At 39.9% G+C, this 20,522-nt stretch overlaps 1 protein-coding gene across 1 annotated transcript; it reads right to left on the bottom strand.

Annotated features, from left to right (window-relative positions):
- Nucleotides 1-119: 119 nt before the first annotated feature.
- vldlr (very low density lipoprotein receptor) lies at nucleotides 120-20,522 on the bottom strand. Its single transcript, XM_060895427.1, has 20 exons — nucleotides 20,179-20,522; nucleotides 14,835-14,954; nucleotides 13,109-13,231; nucleotides 10,868-10,990; nucleotides 10,046-10,417; nucleotides 9,578-9,700; nucleotides 9,110-9,232; nucleotides 8,226-8,345; nucleotides 8,008-8,133; nucleotides 7,555-7,726; nucleotides 6,466-6,687; nucleotides 5,732-5,850; nucleotides 5,493-5,632; nucleotides 4,830-4,971; nucleotides 4,576-4,725; nucleotides 2,898-2,960; nucleotides 2,375-2,416; nucleotides 1,915-1,992; nucleotides 1,636-1,805; nucleotides 120-997 (listed from the first exon to the last, which is right to left on the bottom strand). The coding sequence occupies exons 1-20, from the start codon at nucleotides 20,243-20,245 to the stop codon at nucleotides 962-964; spliced, it is 2,631 nt and encodes an 876-aa protein (XP_060751410.1). The 5' UTR covers nucleotides 20,246-20,522; the 3' UTR covers nucleotides 120-961.

Raw genomic sequence — 20,522 nt, 5'->3', positions numbered from 1 at the left:
TTAACATGGATTTATGAATTTCTTGATGCATTGCCATATTTTCCTTCAGCGTTTCTCAACACTTCATCTTCCATAAACGGCAAACTCTCTTTCAGTAAGTAATTACTTTTACAATGAGGTACAACTGACCATTTCCTTTTATTTGAAGTATTTGCAAATTTCCTCAACACAGCATTTAATTACTTCCTGTACAATGCTATAAAAAGGTTACAGGAACAGCACAAACATAGAAAATAGATTAACAAACCTTTTCCCAGCCCCCCAAATACATATTAATCTACCCTGGTACTATATCCCAACATAGCAAAATTGTATACAATCTTATTTACACATGATGACCATTTGACCAAAGTGCTTGGAGAATCCTGATTACTCTTTAAGTTAGGGATATTTACAGCATTTTACAAATGTTCCAATGTCACTCCTCATACAGAGCTCAGTTTTCCCCAGGATGGACATAAGTTTGCTAAGAATGTGCTTCTGGAGGTAAATATTCCTCAAGTAGAGAGAGAGAAAGAAAGAAAAAAAAAAAAAAAAAAACCACCTCACATTTTCAACATGGCTGCCTAAAACAGATTTTGTCTAAACATTCATTTGCCCAAAACGAAATTCTCAACAGCAAATGACCACGTCTAAATTCCTGGTCTCCAGTCCAACTTCTCGTCTCCTCAAGATTGAGAGCTGTCAAGTTGGTCAGTCATTTTGCATGGACCAAGATTGTGGCAGAATCAGTGAAAGGCCACGTCCTCAGTTGCTTTGGGCATGTTTATTGTGAGAAGGAAGCAAGTCAACATCGTATTTCTCTCGCAAACACACACACACAAGCAAGACACACCACCCTTAAAGAAACAATGGAAAAATGCACTTCGGAAGGCATCTGACTGTCAGCCTGCTGAAACAGCAGTGTTTGGTGAGAGTCCCAAGTGGACAGTTCATAAACAGGAGCAGTGTAGAGGTGTGGTTATGGCATGTCATCTTCTGTGTTGACTATAGAAATCTGAAAAAGAACAGACATTAACAAACCAGTTAAACGTGAATGAACAAATCTGACTGATCTGTTTGTACCTTGAAATTTCATTATACAGGAATTAATGGGACAATTCAGCCAGGATAACATGTACTATGCCCACATTTTGATGGCTAGACTTATTACATGAAGTCCAAAGGATAACAGGACTACTATTGCTAAGGGCTTCTGGTGAAATACAAGAGTTATTACTAAAGTAATTTACTTTTCAGGCTTGTGAAACCTACAGCTGTTGCTTGAATAAGGCTTATTGTAAGAATATCCAGCTGTATACAAATGCAGTAATCCTGGACTTTTATATTCCTGATGGTTAAATACTCAAAATGCCACAGCCATCTAGATACAGACGTCCAAGTGCTCTCTGGGTGAGAGATGGCATAACTTTCTCCATGTGATGGTTTGTGGTTGGTAGATACTGGGATAGCTAATGTGTGGGAATAAATGCATAACAAATTGGAGTAAATGGTCTTTTAAAAGGATGAGAAAGCAAATAAGATAACCTGGTAAACAGAACACTAGATTAATCAAAAAATTAACGTGGTCATGTCAGTATTAAGCAAAAAAGAATAAAGATCACATTTTGGCAGCGAATAAAATTTGTCACTCACAGCTGGATACGTGTGACCAACTGATGCAGTGTGTCTGCTGATGTCAATGTTTAGGTCTTCTTCTGTAGTCTTCAGATACACTGGGTTGTCAAAATTCATACTCTTTTTATTCTTTATCTGCCAATTCCGCCACATTATGTAACCCCCAACTGCAGTCATGGCCAGCAACACTACCAGTAGGAGAGAGAGTGTCACAGTGGAATTTAGAAATATATAGGAGTTATAGAAAACTTATTTTATACAAGTTTCAAATGGTGAGAGAAGAGTAGGAGGACTTACACACTGGCAAAGCCGCCCAGGCTGCAGCTGATCCCTTGGCTGATTTCACCTCATGTATGGCGGTGCTGAGATTTCTTTCTATATGGATAGATGAAAAATGAGTTAACTGCTCAGTGGCCCACTGAAGGCCACATTAAAACATGCTTCATTCACATGAGGTTCAAAGCTTGACTGCTAGGAACATTTTTGCAATCTAAAATGAATTCAAACCCTAAATGATGATTAAAAGCTTAGAGATGAGACAAGGAAGACTGGAACCATGCATTAAATGAAAATTATAAGAGCACACAAGCTTGACAGACACCCCTTTAAGCAAACCAGGGAAGTCACACTTGCCCTTTAGTTAATCTGAGCACAGGTATTTGCTGAGGATGAAAAGCCCAACGCAACACAGTTTCTACTCTCCACAAACTTGTTAGTAGTCTTCAGAGCAAGCACTTCACTAAAAGGCAGAGCTTACCAGTGGGCTCTGATTGCACTGCAACCTTGGGTTTTGGGGTCTCTTTAAATGGGAAAAAAAAAAAAAAAAAGAGTTTCAGTAGAACAAAAACTAGTATTGTTATTTTTTTACACCAACATGTACTGTAGATAGGAAATGCATCAACTGACTACAAAGAAGTTGGCCAAACCTGGGGAGTGTTTACAGTCAGAGTTGAACACTGTATCTGAAACTAGGTCATAGTGCTGTGCTAGATATCCAACAGGTCTATTTTTTGCAAGGTGACCACTGCTGTTACTCTCCCCTTATTTATCATAAGATTAACATATGGTTGTAATGAGGGGGGTAATTGCATCACTTAACTGGATTTAATCCCACTGACCCATAATGTCATTCCAAAACAGTAAACATGGGTTTATGTTCCTGTTTTATTGAGAGATGTTCCCACCATGTGCTACAAGACTAAAAGGCTATTAAGCCAGTTTGTCTGCATGGTTATCATGCACATGCAGTCTAAAGACTTGCAGTTGGGAAACTGCATTACCTGGAGGATGTGTTGGGTGTACAAGCACCCGCCCTTCATCTTGTGGAACAGCTGTAGATGCCACTGTTACAAAAGAGCACAGTGATATAAAGCCAGGGCCAAAGGCACCTATACAACTTATGTAGGGAGCATAAAGCAAAAGAGAAATAATCTGCAATAGAGCTTTAGAAAGCAAGCGGTGGCTGAGATGTAAATATGCACACACTAACTAACTCCTAGCACTTGACCACTACTAACCAAGTGGGTGTAAAGCTTAACACAGGCCTTCACAAAAGACTTGGGAAAGCCAACCTCTGCATCTCTTCCAACGGCTGCTCATGCTGAATCACATGACTCGAACTCCATGAGCTCTAGTTAGAGTCAGTATGATTGACAGGGGAGACACAGTATTGCCAACCCTCCTGTCCAGAAATTACAGATTGTTTTCGTAACTTAAGGGTATGGATGGAGATTACATCGTTGTGTTTCATTTTTTGGTGAAATTGGTAGAAATAAAAAGTATTTGACTAAACATTATTTGGCTGATCAGTGGCTCATATGGTGAATGGCTGGGGAAATAAAATGACAATGGCAACAAAAAAAAACCCCATCAAAATCAACACTGTAAATGTTTGATGAAGCTTGGTTTGAGAGGCACTAGAACAGATCAGATATTTGATTACCTTGATTTGATTAAAATCTTCCTCCAAATAAAAAAAAAAAAAAAAAAAAAAAAAAGCACCAAAACTAATCTTTAAAACCAGATTTAGATACTGCATAGACATTTTCTCAGTCTAGAACTAATTGAAAGAAAGCCTACAAAAACCATGTCTCTAAAAACATGCTGCAATTTTGACAGCTCTTAGTTGACCTTTAGCTCATGCACAGACACTCAGATGTTTGACATTTACAGTGGCTGTTTGGCAGAAAGCCATCACACTGTAACCCAGGTATAGCTTTCGACATGTCTAAGCCTCTTAAATCTACTCAAGTGTTGTAAAAGTAACACATCTTCACCATCTGAACGTCATTGCTCTGGTTAAACCATACACTCAACTTCTCAGGCAGTTACAAAATGTGCCCATGGAAGTTCTTTTATGGAGGAGAGTTTTCATTTTGTTGATCTAGCTGTAGCTCAGAAAGAAAGGGCTTGGACCATTCATACACAATGGAGTTAGAGTTCTTTATCTTCATTTACTGAAAGCAACCATGTCGAAAAGAACAGTTTATTGCTCTTGCATTCTTCATGGAAGCAGTTAGAGGGGTCTCCTGTTACCATCAGTGTTGCATAGTAAAGCAAAGCCTTTCATTTTGTTTAAGTTTAAGAGCCATAAAAGTATTCATGCAGTGATTGTTGTCCTTAAAACCCTTTCCTTAGTTCCTATGGATTCCCCCTTTAGAGTTGTGCTGTTGGGTTTGAATGCCAAGGCCCATCTGTATATTACTCCACATGGCATATTCTCTGTGAAAAGAGTATTCAGAAGGAGGACAGCCCCTGTCTAGCTTCAAGAGGAAAGAAAGAGAGGCACAGAGGGGGTGAGGTAGTGGACACAGAGCCTGAAGGGAGCCATCAAGCTACACAAGCACGACATTTCAAACTGACACACACAAGTAGAGGTAATAAATGCAAATGCAAAGAAAACCGCTGCAGAATGGAGGCTGAAATAATTGATTAACCCTTAAAACACCAGATACTTGCCTGGTCTGCACTCCAAGCCATCTGAGGCCAGCTCCTGACCTTCAGGACAAATGCATGTATACTTGGGGGAGTGTTTGTTGATTTGGGGTGCAGGGAGACACATGTAGGCACAGCCCCCATTTTCTTCTCTCTCGTTGCACCAGTTGGTACCTACAGAGAAACAAAACCCTCAGCTCGATCAAAAGGTCTGTTCTCCCCCATTATAATCATCTCAGTGTATAGACATGACAGTGTGAAATCAGTAACACACTCACCAGACAGCTGTACAAGTTCATGGTAGACAATAATGTCCTGTGGTTCATTCAGGTTGTTGGCTAGCATCACCACATCTGATCCTGTAAACTTGTTCGCGCCATAAATAGCCTCACTCTCACCATCGGTCCAGAAAACCCGATCCTGTCCAAGCAAAAAAAGGTGAGGGTATTGAAAAGGTACCTGCCGACTAAAAACGTATCAAAAGACTCATGTAACTTATGATATTCAGCAAAAATTAAACAAGAGGCGGCTGCACATTTTACCTAGAACTTAAGGATACATGCTTGAAAACAAAAAGTAGAACATTTACATTAGTGTTACATTTATTTCTGAAAATGTGTTCATTTGCTTTAAAACAACCCACACCACATACAGCTCTAGTACTTATTTTAATCAATTACTGCACCCAAAGCTATAATATCATGAACATACAGTACAGGATGAACGTTTTTAACCACAAACCTTGCTATGGGTCCATATAGTAACCTACACTTTAAATAGTATGTGTAAAATAACACAAACATGGTCATGATCAGATACAACATCTGAAGACAAAGCATCCCAAAAACAAACAGGGTGTTGAGAACTGTTAAAGAAAAGGCTGCTTAATTATGAGCCACTAAAGCAACACAGAGAGGCAAACGGGGCACAATAGGGAATACCTCAAACACAGTGAGGGCAAAGGGATGAGCCAAATAGTCTTGGGACTGCAGGACTTTTTTCCGGTTATCTCCATTTAGATCCACACTACACAATGTGTGCAGCTTGGAATCCACCCAGTAAAGTCTGCTTTTGATCAGATCTGGAGAGGCAGAACTAGTCAACATTATTTCCACAACAAGTAGCTAGAAAAGTAACATCCTACTAATCATAACTAAAACTCCATTCATCCAGTACTTACCAAGGGTAATACCGTTGGGCCACTGAATATCAGTTTCAACCAGGACCTGTCTGTCTACCCCGTTCATTCCGGACTTCTCGATCTTAGCTGGCTCACCCCAGTCCGACCAGTACAGGAACCTACAGTGACCAAGCAACGAAAACCAAATTCACCCTTAAAAAAAAACAAACTGTATAAGTCATGAGTTGCAGTTTCCTAGTATACTGAAAGAGTGAATAGAAAGTGAAAGAAAGTGAAGTGACATGCAGCTAAGTATGGTGACCCATACTCAATTCGTTCTCTGCATTTAACCCATCCAAAACACACACACACTGCTGTGAACACACACCCGGGGAACAGTTTGGGGGGGGGGGTATTGCCGGCCCGAGACTCAAACCCACAACCTTAGGGTTAAGAGTCAAACATTTGGCCACGACTTCCTATATAGTATGTATATACTGCATATATAGCAGGTGCATTTTTTGGGTTTTTTTTTTTTTGCAATTTTGGTTAAAAAAAACAAAAACAAAAAGCAACAAAATAAAAGGTTTATAGAGATTTAAGTGAATACTAACTAAATGATAAAAAGTTGTACTGAAGATTATGCAAATCATAAAAAATTTACAGCTATCATAAATCAGGTAGGTTTCCAGAAAATTTTAAATATACCAGAGAACCCTGAATATGTTCCACACACAGACATGGACAAGGCATATGTACACATTTTCACAGTTTGTTTCCCTCGCTTTTTTTACCCAGACAGAGGATCCACTGCAATAGAAGCTGGTTCCTTCAAGTCCTTGTTGAACAACACCCTCTGCTTAGTGCCATTGAAATTGGCCACAGCTATCGTCTTACTGCTCAGGTCTGACCAGTAGATGTTCTTGTAGATCCAGTCCACCGCTATCCCCACAGGCATCTGGACATCAATCACTTTGGTGTGGCTGCTCACATCTTCACGTTTGTCCAGTGCTGTACTGTGAAAGCCAGTAAAATACTATTAAAATAATAAAAAAAAAAAAAAATCTCCATTTAATTTGGCAAGGTATTTCCTAATTAATGGTGCTTGCAAAGCAACATTATTACTATCCTGCATACTCTTCTGGACAAAACTTCGGCGCATAACTTGTTCCGCAGCTTTTGTCATAGACCCATGAATGACGCGTCAAATCGCCCGGCTCATTGAGAAGTGTGCTATGACTTTTATAAGCGATCTGAGTACCGGTACCTCCAGTACCGGGTCTCAAGATGGCCTTTTTCCCCCCATAGACTCCCATTATAAATTTTGGAGGTTTATAACTCAGCAAGCTTTCGAACTATCTACACCAAACTCAGCCAGCTCCTTTAGGGTGATACTCTGAACAAAGTTTTAAATTGGTGTACCGACTGGCCTTTCGGTTGTGCCGCAGCACCGCCCCCAAATATGCAAAATCAAAAAACTTTTTACAACATGGACATGTGACATATCAAAACACTCACAACAATGAGGGGAACTTCCTCACGTGTATTTTGATGACATCACATGAAAATAAAAAAATTAGTACAACATGGACATGTGACATATCAAAACACTCACAACAATGAGGGGAACTTCCTCACGTGTATTTTGATGACATCACATGAAAATAAAAAAATTAGTACAACATGGACATGTGACATATCAAAACACTCAGCACAATGAGGAAAACTTCAAGAGTATTCAGATGACGTCACATGCTCGTCTCGACTAGCCTCCGGGATTTGCCACGTGCAAGCACCATTCACATTTTCTTCGGGAAATGTACGTTCTAGTTAACATTTGCTATCCACCCAGAAAGGGACAACCCGGAGAGTGATGCAGATACCTGAAGATGGCTTTCTGACCCAAATCAGCCCAGAAGATCTTCTGACGGTTGAAGTCTGCATCCAGGGCCACAGTGTTGCGCAGCTGCTCTACTATCTGTGTGTACTCACGCCTTTCCAGCCCCAGCTTTCGGATGTCTCTCCGGTTTGTGAAGATCAGAGAAGGCTCTTTGCCTATAATGCAGGAGATGAAGCTAAAGGTCTACAGTTTATGAATGTTTAAGTCCAGCCAAGGTTTGCTTAGCCTGTCAGCACTTTGTATGTACACATACTTGACCTAGCAAAAAAAAAACAAAATAAAAAAAAACCCTGCAATCTGCACTGGTGATAAACTGGCTCCAGTCAAAAACAACCTTCAGTGTGTCATATCAAGGAAACACACTGAATTCCAAAGAGCCTTGGGAGCTCAGTTGATCAATGATTTATTCTTCAGCACTCAACACAATTTCACCCACCTACTGCTTTACACACTCCTGTGCTAGAGTTCATCTGATAACCCTCATGACACTCGCATTTGTAGCCTCCTTTCAGGTTGATGCAAATCTGACTACAGATCCCAGGATTCAGACACTCGTTGATATCTGCAAGCAAGGAAGGGAACGCTGAAATATTCTCCCAAGCAGCTACTGAACACCTCATTATTAATCTGAAAAACATGCATGGCTGCACGCACCACCACAGGTTTTATGATCAATGAGCTGCAACCCAGGAGTGCAGGCACACTCGTAGCCAACCACCAGGTCACGGCACAGGTGCGAGCATCCACCATTGTTGACGAGGCACTCGTTCAGATCTGAAATGAAAACAAGGCCAGAGAAAAGAAACACAATGTTCACCATTTTACAGGCAGTGTGTGCGGATGCAGAAAAATAATCCTTGAGATGCTCAATGAAATGAGTCACACTGAGTCATGTTTCACTTTTGTATCTAAAATTTTACGACGACGACGGCAAAATTTGCTTGAAAACGGGGTTCCTCTAATGAAAATAGAATGACAATATACTTTATTCCACATCTATCATTTACACAATAACTCTAGTGGGCCAAATCCATGCCTGAATTCCCCACAACAGAAATTTCACACCCACATTACTGTTACTGAATATTCATCTTCATCTGCAACTTTCAACCCTATTTGCATTATTGACCTTCGGTCTAAAAGGTCTTGTTCATATTGAAACATGGACCAGTAGATTAGTCACAGATTTTACACGTCACCCTTGTGCTCAAGGCCATACTGACCTTCTCCGTTTGGCTCCAATGTTTAGTAAACGTTCTGCTGTAGCAAGCACACCATCATAAAAACCCCCAATTAAGGGAATATCTTGAGTTTTGTTCATCCTTCCAGTACAGTTCCAGAGACTTGTTGAGTTCATGCATCTTTTGCCACTTCATAATGGCCGAACATCTTTGATTAGTCAGTCTATTATACATTCTTTATTTACAGCCTATAGAAATTACTCTATGTGGTTGTTTGAAATCTCTACATTCAAGTCTGTCTTTGCATTTCAATTATTTCTACAAAGCAAAAAAAACCCAGCACGACTTTCTACTTACTGCATTCTTTAATTGGTTCGTCACTCCAGTCAGTGCAGTCACGGACTTTGTTACAGACTTTGCTGATCTCAATACACTCCCCACTCCGACACTTGTACTTGTCAGGGCCGCTGCACTGAGTCACTACACCAGCAAGGGAACAGAAGAAAAAATTAATATGAAAATCAAATTACATACACAAACAACACTAAAGCCATAGACAAGAATAACTCATGCACATTATTTCTACATTCAAAGCCTACAGTATATGCAGTGTGTCAGAGAGAAACCCTGAAGGTAATATAATCAATTACAACATTCCTACAGCTCTGCAATAACCAGCAGGAAGTGTATATTGACTCTGGATTTGACCCAATTTCTCACTACAAACCTTCCTGTGACCTAATTTGATGCAACAACGGGTCTATAAAAAGGGATCATGTAGAACAGCTAGAGATTTGGAAATGATCAGAGTTTCAGCGGCCTCACGGTTTTTGCAGTTGTCTTCATCCGTGCCGTCGGCACAGTCCCGGAAACCGTTGCACTGTCGGCTACCATGGATACAGCTGCCGTCGTCACATTTAAATTGGTCCGGTCGACAGGAGCGAGGAGCTGCAGGGGGAATGGAAAAACAGACGTGAGTCACCTTATAGGCTAAACCATGCAGGAGAGCTGACCTCTAACTGCACGCCACACACACATGCACACACAGCCTCCTTATCTGCTTGGCATTCCTCCGGTTTTGGCACTTGGCCAGAGGCAGTGGCTGATTTTTAACCTTGTCTTTTAGTAGAAGTAATCTCACACCCATGGAATCCCAGCCAACAGCTGTGTTGTTTGAGAACAGGATGACATTACAATTGTATGCAAATTTAACCCGGTATAACTGCTTCACAGTACTAGCTCTAATAAAAAAAAAAGTATTAAAAACTGCCATCCAAAATCTAAGCCACTCACGGCAGTTTCTCTCGTCGCTGCCATCTTTGCAATCGGCGTCTCCATCGCAGCGCCACTTGCGGTGAATGCACTCTCCTGAGCCGCACTGCGTCTCACTAGTTGAGCATTTCGCTGGTGGTGTGGGGTTCTTCCCACAGTGCAGAGGTGACTCATCCGATTGGTCCTGACAGTCGACGTCGTGGTCACACACCCAACTAATAGGAATGCAGGTGGCATTTTTGCACTGGAACTGGTTAGTGTCGCAGGAGGATGGAGCGCAGTCTAACTCATCAGTACCGTCACCGCAGTCGTCCTCACCGTTACACACAAAGTTCTGGGAGATACAGCGACCACTGGCACAGGTGAACTCCATAGGGGAGCAGGTGATGTTACCTAAAGGAAAAAACATATGCAAATGGCTCTGAATAAACAACTTACCACAGTACATATTCTCATATTATAGCACCAGTTCCCAGTCTTGGCCCTGGAGTACCCCTGTATTTTCCATACTCTCATCATATCTGATTCTCTTCAACTAATCACCAGAACTTCTTAAGTTCAAGTGGGTGTGTCAAAACCTGGGTTGGAAACCTGTAACTGACATGAACACAATAGCTCTTTCTTGCAATGCATCAGCTACATAAACAAGCCACAAAATACAGGAGTATTAAATAGTGAAACAGTTTCCTATGCTGTGGCTGACTCACCCTGTGCCACACGCAATAAAAGGCTACGCTTGCATCATGACACCTGGGGCTATACACTCCAAGCAGGTTCCTCTGTAACTATTATTACAGACAGTTAATTTGTCACAAAATCTACGCTAACCAGACGTCGACTCACCACAGCTCGCCTCGTCTTCTCCGTTGTCACAGTCTTGCTCGCCGTCACACTTCCAAGAGACAGGAATGCACAGTGTAGAGCCCGTGCCACAGCTAAACTCATTCATACGGCAAGTTCTGCTGTCTGAATGAAAGAACAGCAAGTAAGGACAAGACTGTTTTTTTTAAACATGCTATTATAAAAAGATTATAAATGATCTGTATTTAATCCTGGGAGAATTGAGTAAAATTTGCATTTTTATACAAATACTGGACTTCTGTGAAACAGTCCCAAGAACCAGTAGAACTCGAAGAATTGGTTTGCCTTGAAAAGGCCTAAGACTTTGGGGAAAAAAGGTTTATCGAGTCTATTCTTTGTAAAGAAAAGGTTGAAGGACGTACTTAATATTAGCTTAAAGAGACTCAATCAAGGCTGAATCAAACCTCTAGCATGGGTTGAAACTTCATACAATCATTTCAGGGAGATGTTTCCAGTATTACATAATACAGCATTCAAATCCAAAAATTAACAACAACGAAGGAAGGTCACTTATTAAACCAAACACACCTAACGTGGGCATGATATTTATACCCACAACCTCATTTCTGCCAAAGGTCACTTTCTTAGTTTAAGATCCCAGTCACAGAAAAAAAAAAAAAATCCTAAGCAAGCAGTGCCAGTGTTCAGAACATTCCTTCCCAAAGTCATGATACTCAACATGTACACAGATAGGCACATGTACAGGCACACACACACCATCATTCCATGTAGCACTGACTAAGCAGCTGGTCAAACAAGAAGTGTTATGGATGCCTGCCACACGGAACAGCACGTCCAGCACGTTAAAATACCTTTCTGGGTTGTGCAACACTCCAAAACATAAAATACAATAGATCAGTTTGGATCACACGTGAAAGCTGCTTTTAATAGAATGGCTCTAATGTTTGACTGAATGTTTGCATGTGAACATACATGAGATTTTTATTCATTAAACCAAACAGTCCGGACGGTGAGTTGCATCGATAGGTGACCCACCAGCTTTACCAACAAAAATATATTACACAAAAACATATGGACCAATAAATAAATGTTAACTAATCACTAATGGTATAGCTTAATTGACAACCACACACAAAAAAAAAAAAAAAAAAAAAAAAAACTCCCACAGTATAATAATACTAAATACTTTTTTTTTCCCCTTTCAAAGAAAGTCAACAGATCTTGTAATGTTCATTTCAGTATGGTAAAATTTAACAAATAAGGGCTTAAAATAAATAAATAAATAAATAAATAAATAAATAAATATTCAAAGCTGATATGGGGGGGTGATGAAGCTTGGCGAATCAAATCTAAATCAAAGATTAACCACATGGCGATTTTATTGTTTTTTTTTTTTTATTAGACTTAGATTATGTTCTTACCATGAAGGTACCTGACTGTTGGCAGTCACTACAGATGCAATAAAATGGGCACATTTATATAAACCTGACTGATCAACACTTTCTCACCAGATTCAACAGCATGGTCATATATAAAAGCTTAAAATGTGCAATACAACTTTGAAAATCGGATTATAAAAATATAATCAATTGAAAATAGGGTGAAAAAAGTGGGATGGTTGCCATTTTATGAATGAGAATGATTAAGGATCTGCTAGACAAACTGAGCTCCTATCCCTACAGATGGACAGGAGATATCTGATCTTAGGCAAAGTTCTTCTCGCTATGCCTGATTAGAACAGCTGCTCGTATTTCTCAGCTAGTTCTCAGCAAGGATTGATTGAGTGCTTTGTAGCCAGATCTAAAAGAACACCACATCGAAGTTAAGGAGAGAACTGGGATGTAACCTGACCGGACACATTGACTGATCTGCTGCTGTTACCACAAATGACACAGCTGAATTCGAGTGAAGGGACATCTGCAGCATGACACATTTGGTGCAACAGATGAGAGTGACCCAATGGAGACAGAGCTTTGCAAAAAAGCACAGGCTCGAGAATAATTTCCGTCACATTTTGCCGCGATTCATTTTCTTTCGACTCCACCCACTGACTGATGTAAACCAGGTAGTTGAATTCCTCTTTCTCTTGGAATTTTATACAATGGTTTCCAGCCCACAGATTTAATATACTCTGGTTAAAAATGCTGTCAAGACCAAATCTGTCTCTTTTACCAACTGCGCAAAATCATTTCTGTGAAGATGAATGAGCTGAGACACTGAAACAATGGAGAAACAATGCAAAAACTTGGAAAAAAGACTCACGACACACGTCTGCGCTCTCGTCCGAGCCGTCTTCGCAGTCAGGTTCTCCATCGCAGTGCCATCTCTTGGGGAGGCACTGGCCGTTGCGACAGATAAAGTCCTGGGCCGCACACGTCTTCCTCACTGCAGCAGAGACAGGATTAACATAAAAGTCTCAAGGGCTTACAATTCAGCCTGCTTAAAAAAGAAAAGTATGTGAGGAAAATAAAAAAAAACAAAAACTTTACATCAGGTGCAAACGCCATGTCCCAGAATAAAACCACAGTAAAACATCCATTACTGATTTACTGCATTCACTTGAACAGTCCCTTACACAAAATACTGATAAGTGGAAATCTGAATCTCACAATGCTTGCCATAATAATGACACTCTGTATAAATCACATCTTCATATAAAAAAGATGTACAAATTATTCTATCCATTTGATGATTATAATTTCAAAGACATCGTATAAATCCTGCACTATAAAATGGATGACCATTTTAATCTAGCTTCTGCTTATACATTATCTCTATTCAGCCCCTCCAGGATTTCTTGTGAATGTTGTGGCCAAAACTTGATCGATATTCCAAAGTTTTGTAAAGTATTTACGTGCCATTTTTTGTGGAAACCTTCTTGAATTGGTGAAACCAAAACAAAAATACAGGATTCGGATTTTAATCTCCTACCAGTGAGGACACGCAATTACTTTATTACTTTGGCTTAATGAGTGTTGTGATGACCTCATAGCACATGTCTGTGGAAACTTTTTTTTTTTATAAAAAATGGTAAGCTCCTCCAATTATTTCAAAATACTGTAACTTTCTATTCACATACAGTATATATATACACACACACACACGTTGTCTGTTTGTTACATAGCCAGCCATGACTGTACTGCTCAGTACTGCTCTGCTGCTGCTGTGGGAATGATTGTAGAAAAGAAATATGCAACGAAATTGTAATTTGCCCCGCCAACTCTCACTGTACACCTTAACATGGACAAGTAAGTGTATACGTTCATGTCAACAGTCATGCCCTACAAGTACGTAAGGAACCCAGTCTTCCCCTTGGCACAAAGCCCAGCCCTATTATCAGTCACTTCATGTCCACTCAGTGTACAAGTGTGCTCTCCAATGAAATAGGCTCCTGTGGCTACAATGGCCAGAAGAGCCTGGGGCTCCGGTCACATAAATTAGCATGCTTACCACAGGAGTAGAATTTACACTTGCTGGGACAGACTGTGTAAGAGAGCACACTTGGGGACCATCATGAAGGAATGATAATGACTGGAACCTTGATGACTTCACTGTAAGTGGTACACTAATAAATTGCAGCCATCTTCCTCATATCTGTGCCAACCCCTCCCTCACACACCGTGCTTCCCCATTCCCAAAGTCTATGACCCAGTTACCATAGATACAAGGAGAGCGGGATCATCCAGAAGGGAACCTTATGGCTCCCAGTGTGTGATCATACAGATCTGTACTATAAAATCCTGGGTCAATAATTTAAGGAACTGTGGCACTGTGCCTTTCTCTCAGCATGAAATGAACGTCACATGTCAGCTGAGCCACTGGGAAATGACATCAGTGCTTTAAACTAAAGTGAAACACTATAAACTGCAGCATTCTGAGCCCACTTCCTGTAGGTTTCACACAAGTGCATCACATGTAGGTTTATCAGACTAAAGCAAGTGGGATGTGCTAAAGCACAACGTGCGGCCTCTCACACACAATGACTCACCACATGTGTTCTCGTCACTCTCATCAGTGCAGTCCACGTCACCGTCACATTGCCACACGGATGGGATGCAGCGGCCGTTCCCACATTGGAACTGCGATGGCTCACATTCTATTCGCGAGGCTGAGGTGGTAGAGTAAAAGGACAAGTGAAGGTGACACTGTTACTCTGTTGTTATGGCAGAAAATGCCCATTGGTCTAAGTAAATATGAACACATTATTCAAAATAGAGTTAATAAAAAAAAACAAAAAAAAAAAAACAAACAAACACATGTTCTTAAACAGAGCTTCTATATTTTAAATCTATTATAATCTCTTTTTCAACTTAAGATATTATTTAAAAAAAAAAAAAGTCTCAGGTTATACCAACTTCAACTGAAATCCAAATAAAGATGCAACTATGTGGCTCACTGATCAGGTACAGTTGGCGTCATTGGATTACTCCCTTCCACTGTACACAGCACTAAAATCAGTTTCAAAAGGCCTTGAAATGTTTTCAAAAACTCCAAAACCCATCATTTGCATTGCAAGTCAGGTTCACATGCTTATTTTACTTAGGATGTACCAATCATCCGTGTTAAACCTAAAGGGGAATGCGATTTAAACAAGACCTGCCCTGCTCATCCATGCTTTATCCAAGACCAAACAACCGGAGTAAGCAGGTGAAGATTAGACACATACTTTGACAGCTGTACAAAAGCAAATAGCTCTGTGTGAAAATGCCCTTCATGCTAAGCAGAATCTAACATGTGTTTAAAAAGCTCTGACCTGCTCATTAAAGCTACGCTATGATTACAGGAAGCCACGACTTTGCTTCCACGTAGGTAGAAGAACCCATAACTAGAGTATCTGAGCCACTCCATGATGATTCAGAACTCAGATTCAACTGAAATTATTCACAGATTCATCCACAAATCATTCAACTGAGGTTAAGGAAAAGCCGCTTTCAGGAAACATGTACACCCTGGTTATGTTTTATGGAACTTTAAGAAGCATTATGTATTAATAAGTTGCTCAAAAAAAAATTCTGGCTACACTATTGTGCAGTTATGAAAATTAAACTATTTATAAATCGCACACTACAGTTTCACCCAGATGATGGGTTCCCTTTTGAATCTGGATCCTCTCAAGGTTTTATCCTCATATCTCATGGAGTTTTACCTAGCCACTGTTGCCTCCTCACTAGCTTGCTCATTAAGAGTAAATATTTATTTAACCTTAAGATTTTATATCTTATATTCTAAAGCTGCTATGCAACAATGTCCCCTGTTAAGAGATACAGAAATAAAAGTGAATTAAATTTGTTAAATAATGTCTAATGGAGAGCAATCCTGAGGGGCAACACCACTGTAGTGTTTCAAATTCTGGCTCATTTCACATTCCAGATTCAACTAATCAACTAATTACAAACACCATCATGGGTTTCATTCAATAAAGGTATAAAAGAAAAACAGTAATATCTCTTCAGACATGTGACGCTTCAGGAGAGAACTTTGTTCCAACGGCAGACTACGCTAAAATTAAGTGAATACCGGCGTTACTGAACTGACATACAGGCACCAAACAGCCAAAGATATGTTAAAGTGAACTTGCAGCTGTCCACAGCTGGCCAGCCTGCATGACCAAACATCCGCTTCTTGGACACAATGAAACACTAAAGTGTGACATGCTGTTTGGACCAATCACGCTAGGCAAAAATCCCAGATCAGTCTGGAGCACAGAGCAGGCGGCTGGCACTGCCAGTCAGAGTGAAACCTCAACTGAACCCCAGGAAAAGAGGAAACCGATAAATGCAGTAAACATACTGAGATTGCAAGATTTTTTTAAAATCTATGTACATGGTGTAACGAGGTAAATTTTATTTTGTAGGGGACAAAATCCTTGTTGAAGGATATGAATCATGCTGAAAATTATAAATGAATCATTTCTTGGAGAATCAGGACTCCTCAGTTAAAAACATTTTTCATTCATTTATTCAGTGTTCAATAACTGATTCATCGGAGTCAGGATTGTGGTGGATCCAGAGCCTGGGAGCAGTGGATGCACTGCAGAAACCCCACACCCCTGGCAGTTTATTGCAGGGCACTCAGACTGACACACTTGGACAACTTAAAGTCATCAATCCACCTATAAGTCTGAAGGGAAACCCACAGGACACAGTGAATGCATGCTTTAAATAAAATAATAGAAGACCTCAGGAGCTGTGAGGGAGACAACTGTGCTGAATGCAAAATGATGAGTAAAAATATTAAGTAGAGGGACCACAGTACCCAGATTTACCTCAAGGTGCTTAATAATTACCTGACATCTAATGACTAATGAGAAAGGGACAAAACACTAAACAATCCCTCACTGCTAGCGAATGTAGGGGAAGAAATTCGGCATCAAGCTTTCTCCTAGTGCCTATACGTCCTATACAAATGCATGATGTAGGGTATAAAATATAAGCTTATAACACCCTATATAGTGCAGGATAAGTTTAGTCATAGTCATACAGTACACAAGATTTAGGCTTCCTGGGTACTAAATTATATAAATGATCTGCTATCTGTAAAAACCCCAAAATAGACATTACCTACAAATCAGGTCAGACACACTGAAAGCAAGGCAAGTTATTCACTTTCCTCAGATTTAGTGAACTTTAACCTATTTAATAGGGGTTTATGAAACACTAAATATCGCTTTGTCCCATTCTTGTCTTCTATACCTTATACTATGACTATAGTTCAGAATCTGTATTAATACAAGCAAATGGTTAATTCTTTCTTTAAAAACAGCCTCTCTCTCCAGCGCCGGTGTCAGATCAGACCATGGCAAGTCAAAACATTGAGTCTTTTAGAAGGCCATGAACCTGTAGATAATACAGGGCACAGCCTAAGAGTCAAAAACAGATATATTCCACCCAAGGCCCAAGATATAATCTTTAACAGAAATGTCAAAGCAAATAGTGGCTTAAGAGCAAAAAACAAGCCTGAATAGCCTTTTCCTCTATATTTTATTTATGACGCAAGTAACCACGCTCTGATTCATCAATTTACAACCGTCACAACTTGCTGAGTAATTAAAACCATGTAAACCTCAAACAGTCACACCATAGTCATGGGACATACAAAAATAAAAAAATTCACACTTTAGAAACTGAAAGAAATTGCACAAAAAGGTCAACATGTTTCCCCTCATCATTTACCAGTGTAAAACCCCATACTATTTAGTTGGATGTTAAAATAGCATAGCGACAAGGTGGTTACTCCTTTATCAGCTGTCCTGCAAGGCTAGTTTTACCTGGCTACCACAGCTGGCTTGTGATCGAAATATTTATCATGACTATTCAGTTACACCATGTAGAGTCACAATACTGCAAAAAATCTGTATTACTGTCAGTCTTAAAGATCTGCAACCATTCAAAGATTACTTTCTTCTCATAGCATCAGAATCAGACTAGAAAGGCAGTTGAACAGGTGTGTTAATCAGGACAGAATGATAAATTCAGCACTGTGAAGTACCATTACAGTAGCTACCTAATGAAGTCTGACACATCTGATAGTAAACACACACCTTTCTCTAGATGAACAAAGCAAATAACTGTTCAACACTCCCTAGGTGGAATAATTCAACTCTGGGTTAAAAATGCTTAACCTCAGGGGAAAAATGGGAATTTAAACAACACAGTTCATCATCATTGGAGTGACGCCTTTGTTTGTACCTTTGATATAAATTTTAGCCCTGAAATTCCAGATAATGGGGGAAAGTTTCAAAGAAACACTAATTACTGCTAAAAGATGCAAATTTAAGGTGTATGCTTTTGGAAACCACCCCTGCAATGAGGAAAAGTACACTTTGGGAACTATATATTTTAATTCTGGAGTAACCACCAGATTTAACAGGTATGAACACTGAACTGTTTAATTATCCACACCAGAAGTTGTAAAAGAGAGAAGTCTAACTGACAAGCTACGCATTTGGGTTCAGGCAAATCTGGTAATTTAAGTTATTTTTTTTTATGATAATTAAGATCATAGCCTTAAAAATAAAGCATATATACACAAGCAGGCATTGGAGGGAATAAAGCTAGTTGTTGCGGTTAAACTGTAGGCACAAGGAAATGCAACATACACTTTACTAAAGAATGCAAAATTAAACTAAAAGCAAAACTAACTAAAATACATTTCCTTGTGTATACAAAACAAGGAATATCTGAGATGCATCATTCACAACCAAAAAAATATTCAAAAGATGATAAATCAATAAAATCATTAAATACACTCAGATTTTAGGCTGTTAATTTTAAAATATATATAATAAGTATATCAAACCAATAAATAAATAAATAAATAAATAAATAAATAAAAACATCAATTACAGCATGTGCTTCTTTAATATTAAGCAAACATAGATGCAAACTTGCACTTAAAAAAAGCATTGAGATACTGGGAAATATATGGGGGCTGAAAATAATAATAATAACAACAACAACAACAAATGTTGAACTCTGTTCTAATCAGGGAAAGTGATGAAATAAAGGAAAGATTTGAATAATAAAGATTGCAGACTGGTACACATTCACCATTTAGCAGTAAAGGCCCCCATTAAACATTGTGATCCTGGTTGTGGCCTAACAAGAGTCTTGAAACCTTCAATGCAAATGTAAGAAAAGCATCATTTGGACATCATACATTGATTTTGTGATGGTTTGAGGACATTTGAGGTAAAGAGTGTACTACTAAAAGGTACTACTCTATGTATTGTTTTATTTTTGAAGAGTCCTAGTCCATAAGGCAGGTTTAAGTGAAGGTAAGACTCGAAGTGAAATTACCTGTTTTAATGGCAATTACGCAATGCGCGTGTAACCTGCACACACACACACGGCCCTGGTCTCGTGCACACTGTTGCACAGAGTATACACACTAATCCCAAAGCACATGTCCAACAATCCATCCGTATGTTAACTCCGACAATAAATACATTATGAAGAAGCAGGTCATCACATGACATTAGCAGGTGAAATCCGGCGTGTGAAGTCCTTCAGGCTGCTGGATGATAAAACGTGCAAAGCTGCACGTTGCTACCAAACACTTAAAGGAGGCCCAAAGCCATCAATGAGGCAGTCAATTACACAATGAAGGGTCGGTTACAAGCCAGAATCAGAGCTGCGTTAGAAATAAACAGTGTTACATCATGCATCCTTTGCGTTATGTGTGTATGCATGTATGAATGAATGAATCGATATGCCGCCTTAAACGTATCAAATCCGCGTGCTTCTTTCTGCATACGTACAAACAAACGTCTCTCTGTTTTTCTTTTCTTTTTTTTTTTTTTTAAATTGATCTCTTTGCCGAGTAATTCTTACCGTCGATAAACTCGACCAACCGGAGACACAGTGGCAGGAAAAGAAACCCCAGAACGCACGGGACCATTTCGCGGTTGCGTGTCGCTCGCGCACTCTCCGTTTCTCTCTGTGAGTCTTTCAGCCTTGTGCGCGGATACCGCAGCGCGAGCGCTCAGCCGGTGCGCGAGAACAAAACAGGATCAGAGCAGAGCCGCGCGCTTTTATGTCATCCAGGCGTTCAGTGGCGAGCGGCTCGTGCGAGTGCGACACATCACGTCCTCTTAATTTGGCGTCAGCGCGAGCGAACCTCACGCAAATCAACCGCACCGGTGAGGCTGACCGGAACACAGGGCGTGTGGAGGTTT

The sequence above is a fragment of the Tachysurus vachellii genome, chromosome 20 (assembly GCF_030014155.1).
Source record: "Tachysurus vachellii isolate PV-2020 chromosome 20, HZAU_Pvac_v1, whole genome shotgun sequence".
Taxonomy (NCBI): Eukaryota; Metazoa; Chordata; class Actinopteri; order Siluriformes; family Bagridae; genus Tachysurus; species Tachysurus vachellii.
The sequence above is the reverse complement of the archived record's forward strand: the minus strand, read 5'-3'. Positions and strand labels throughout refer to the sequence as shown.

Excerpts from the sequence above, each read along its gene's own strand:
- vldlr (XM_060895427.1), bottom strand. The coding sequence starts at position 20,245 with ATGGTCCCGTGCGTTCTGGGGTTTCTTTTCCTGCCACTGTGTCTCCGG. Across the intron at positions 4,972-5,492 it reads TTGCCCTCACTGTGTTTGAG|GATCGGGTTTTCTGGACCGA; the intron begins GTATTCCCTATT and ends TTGCTTGGACAG. Across the intron at positions 2,961-4,575 it reads TGGCTTGGAGTGCAGACCAG|TGGCATCTACAGCTGTTCCA; the intron begins GCAAGTATCTGG and ends CTTTTGTAACAG.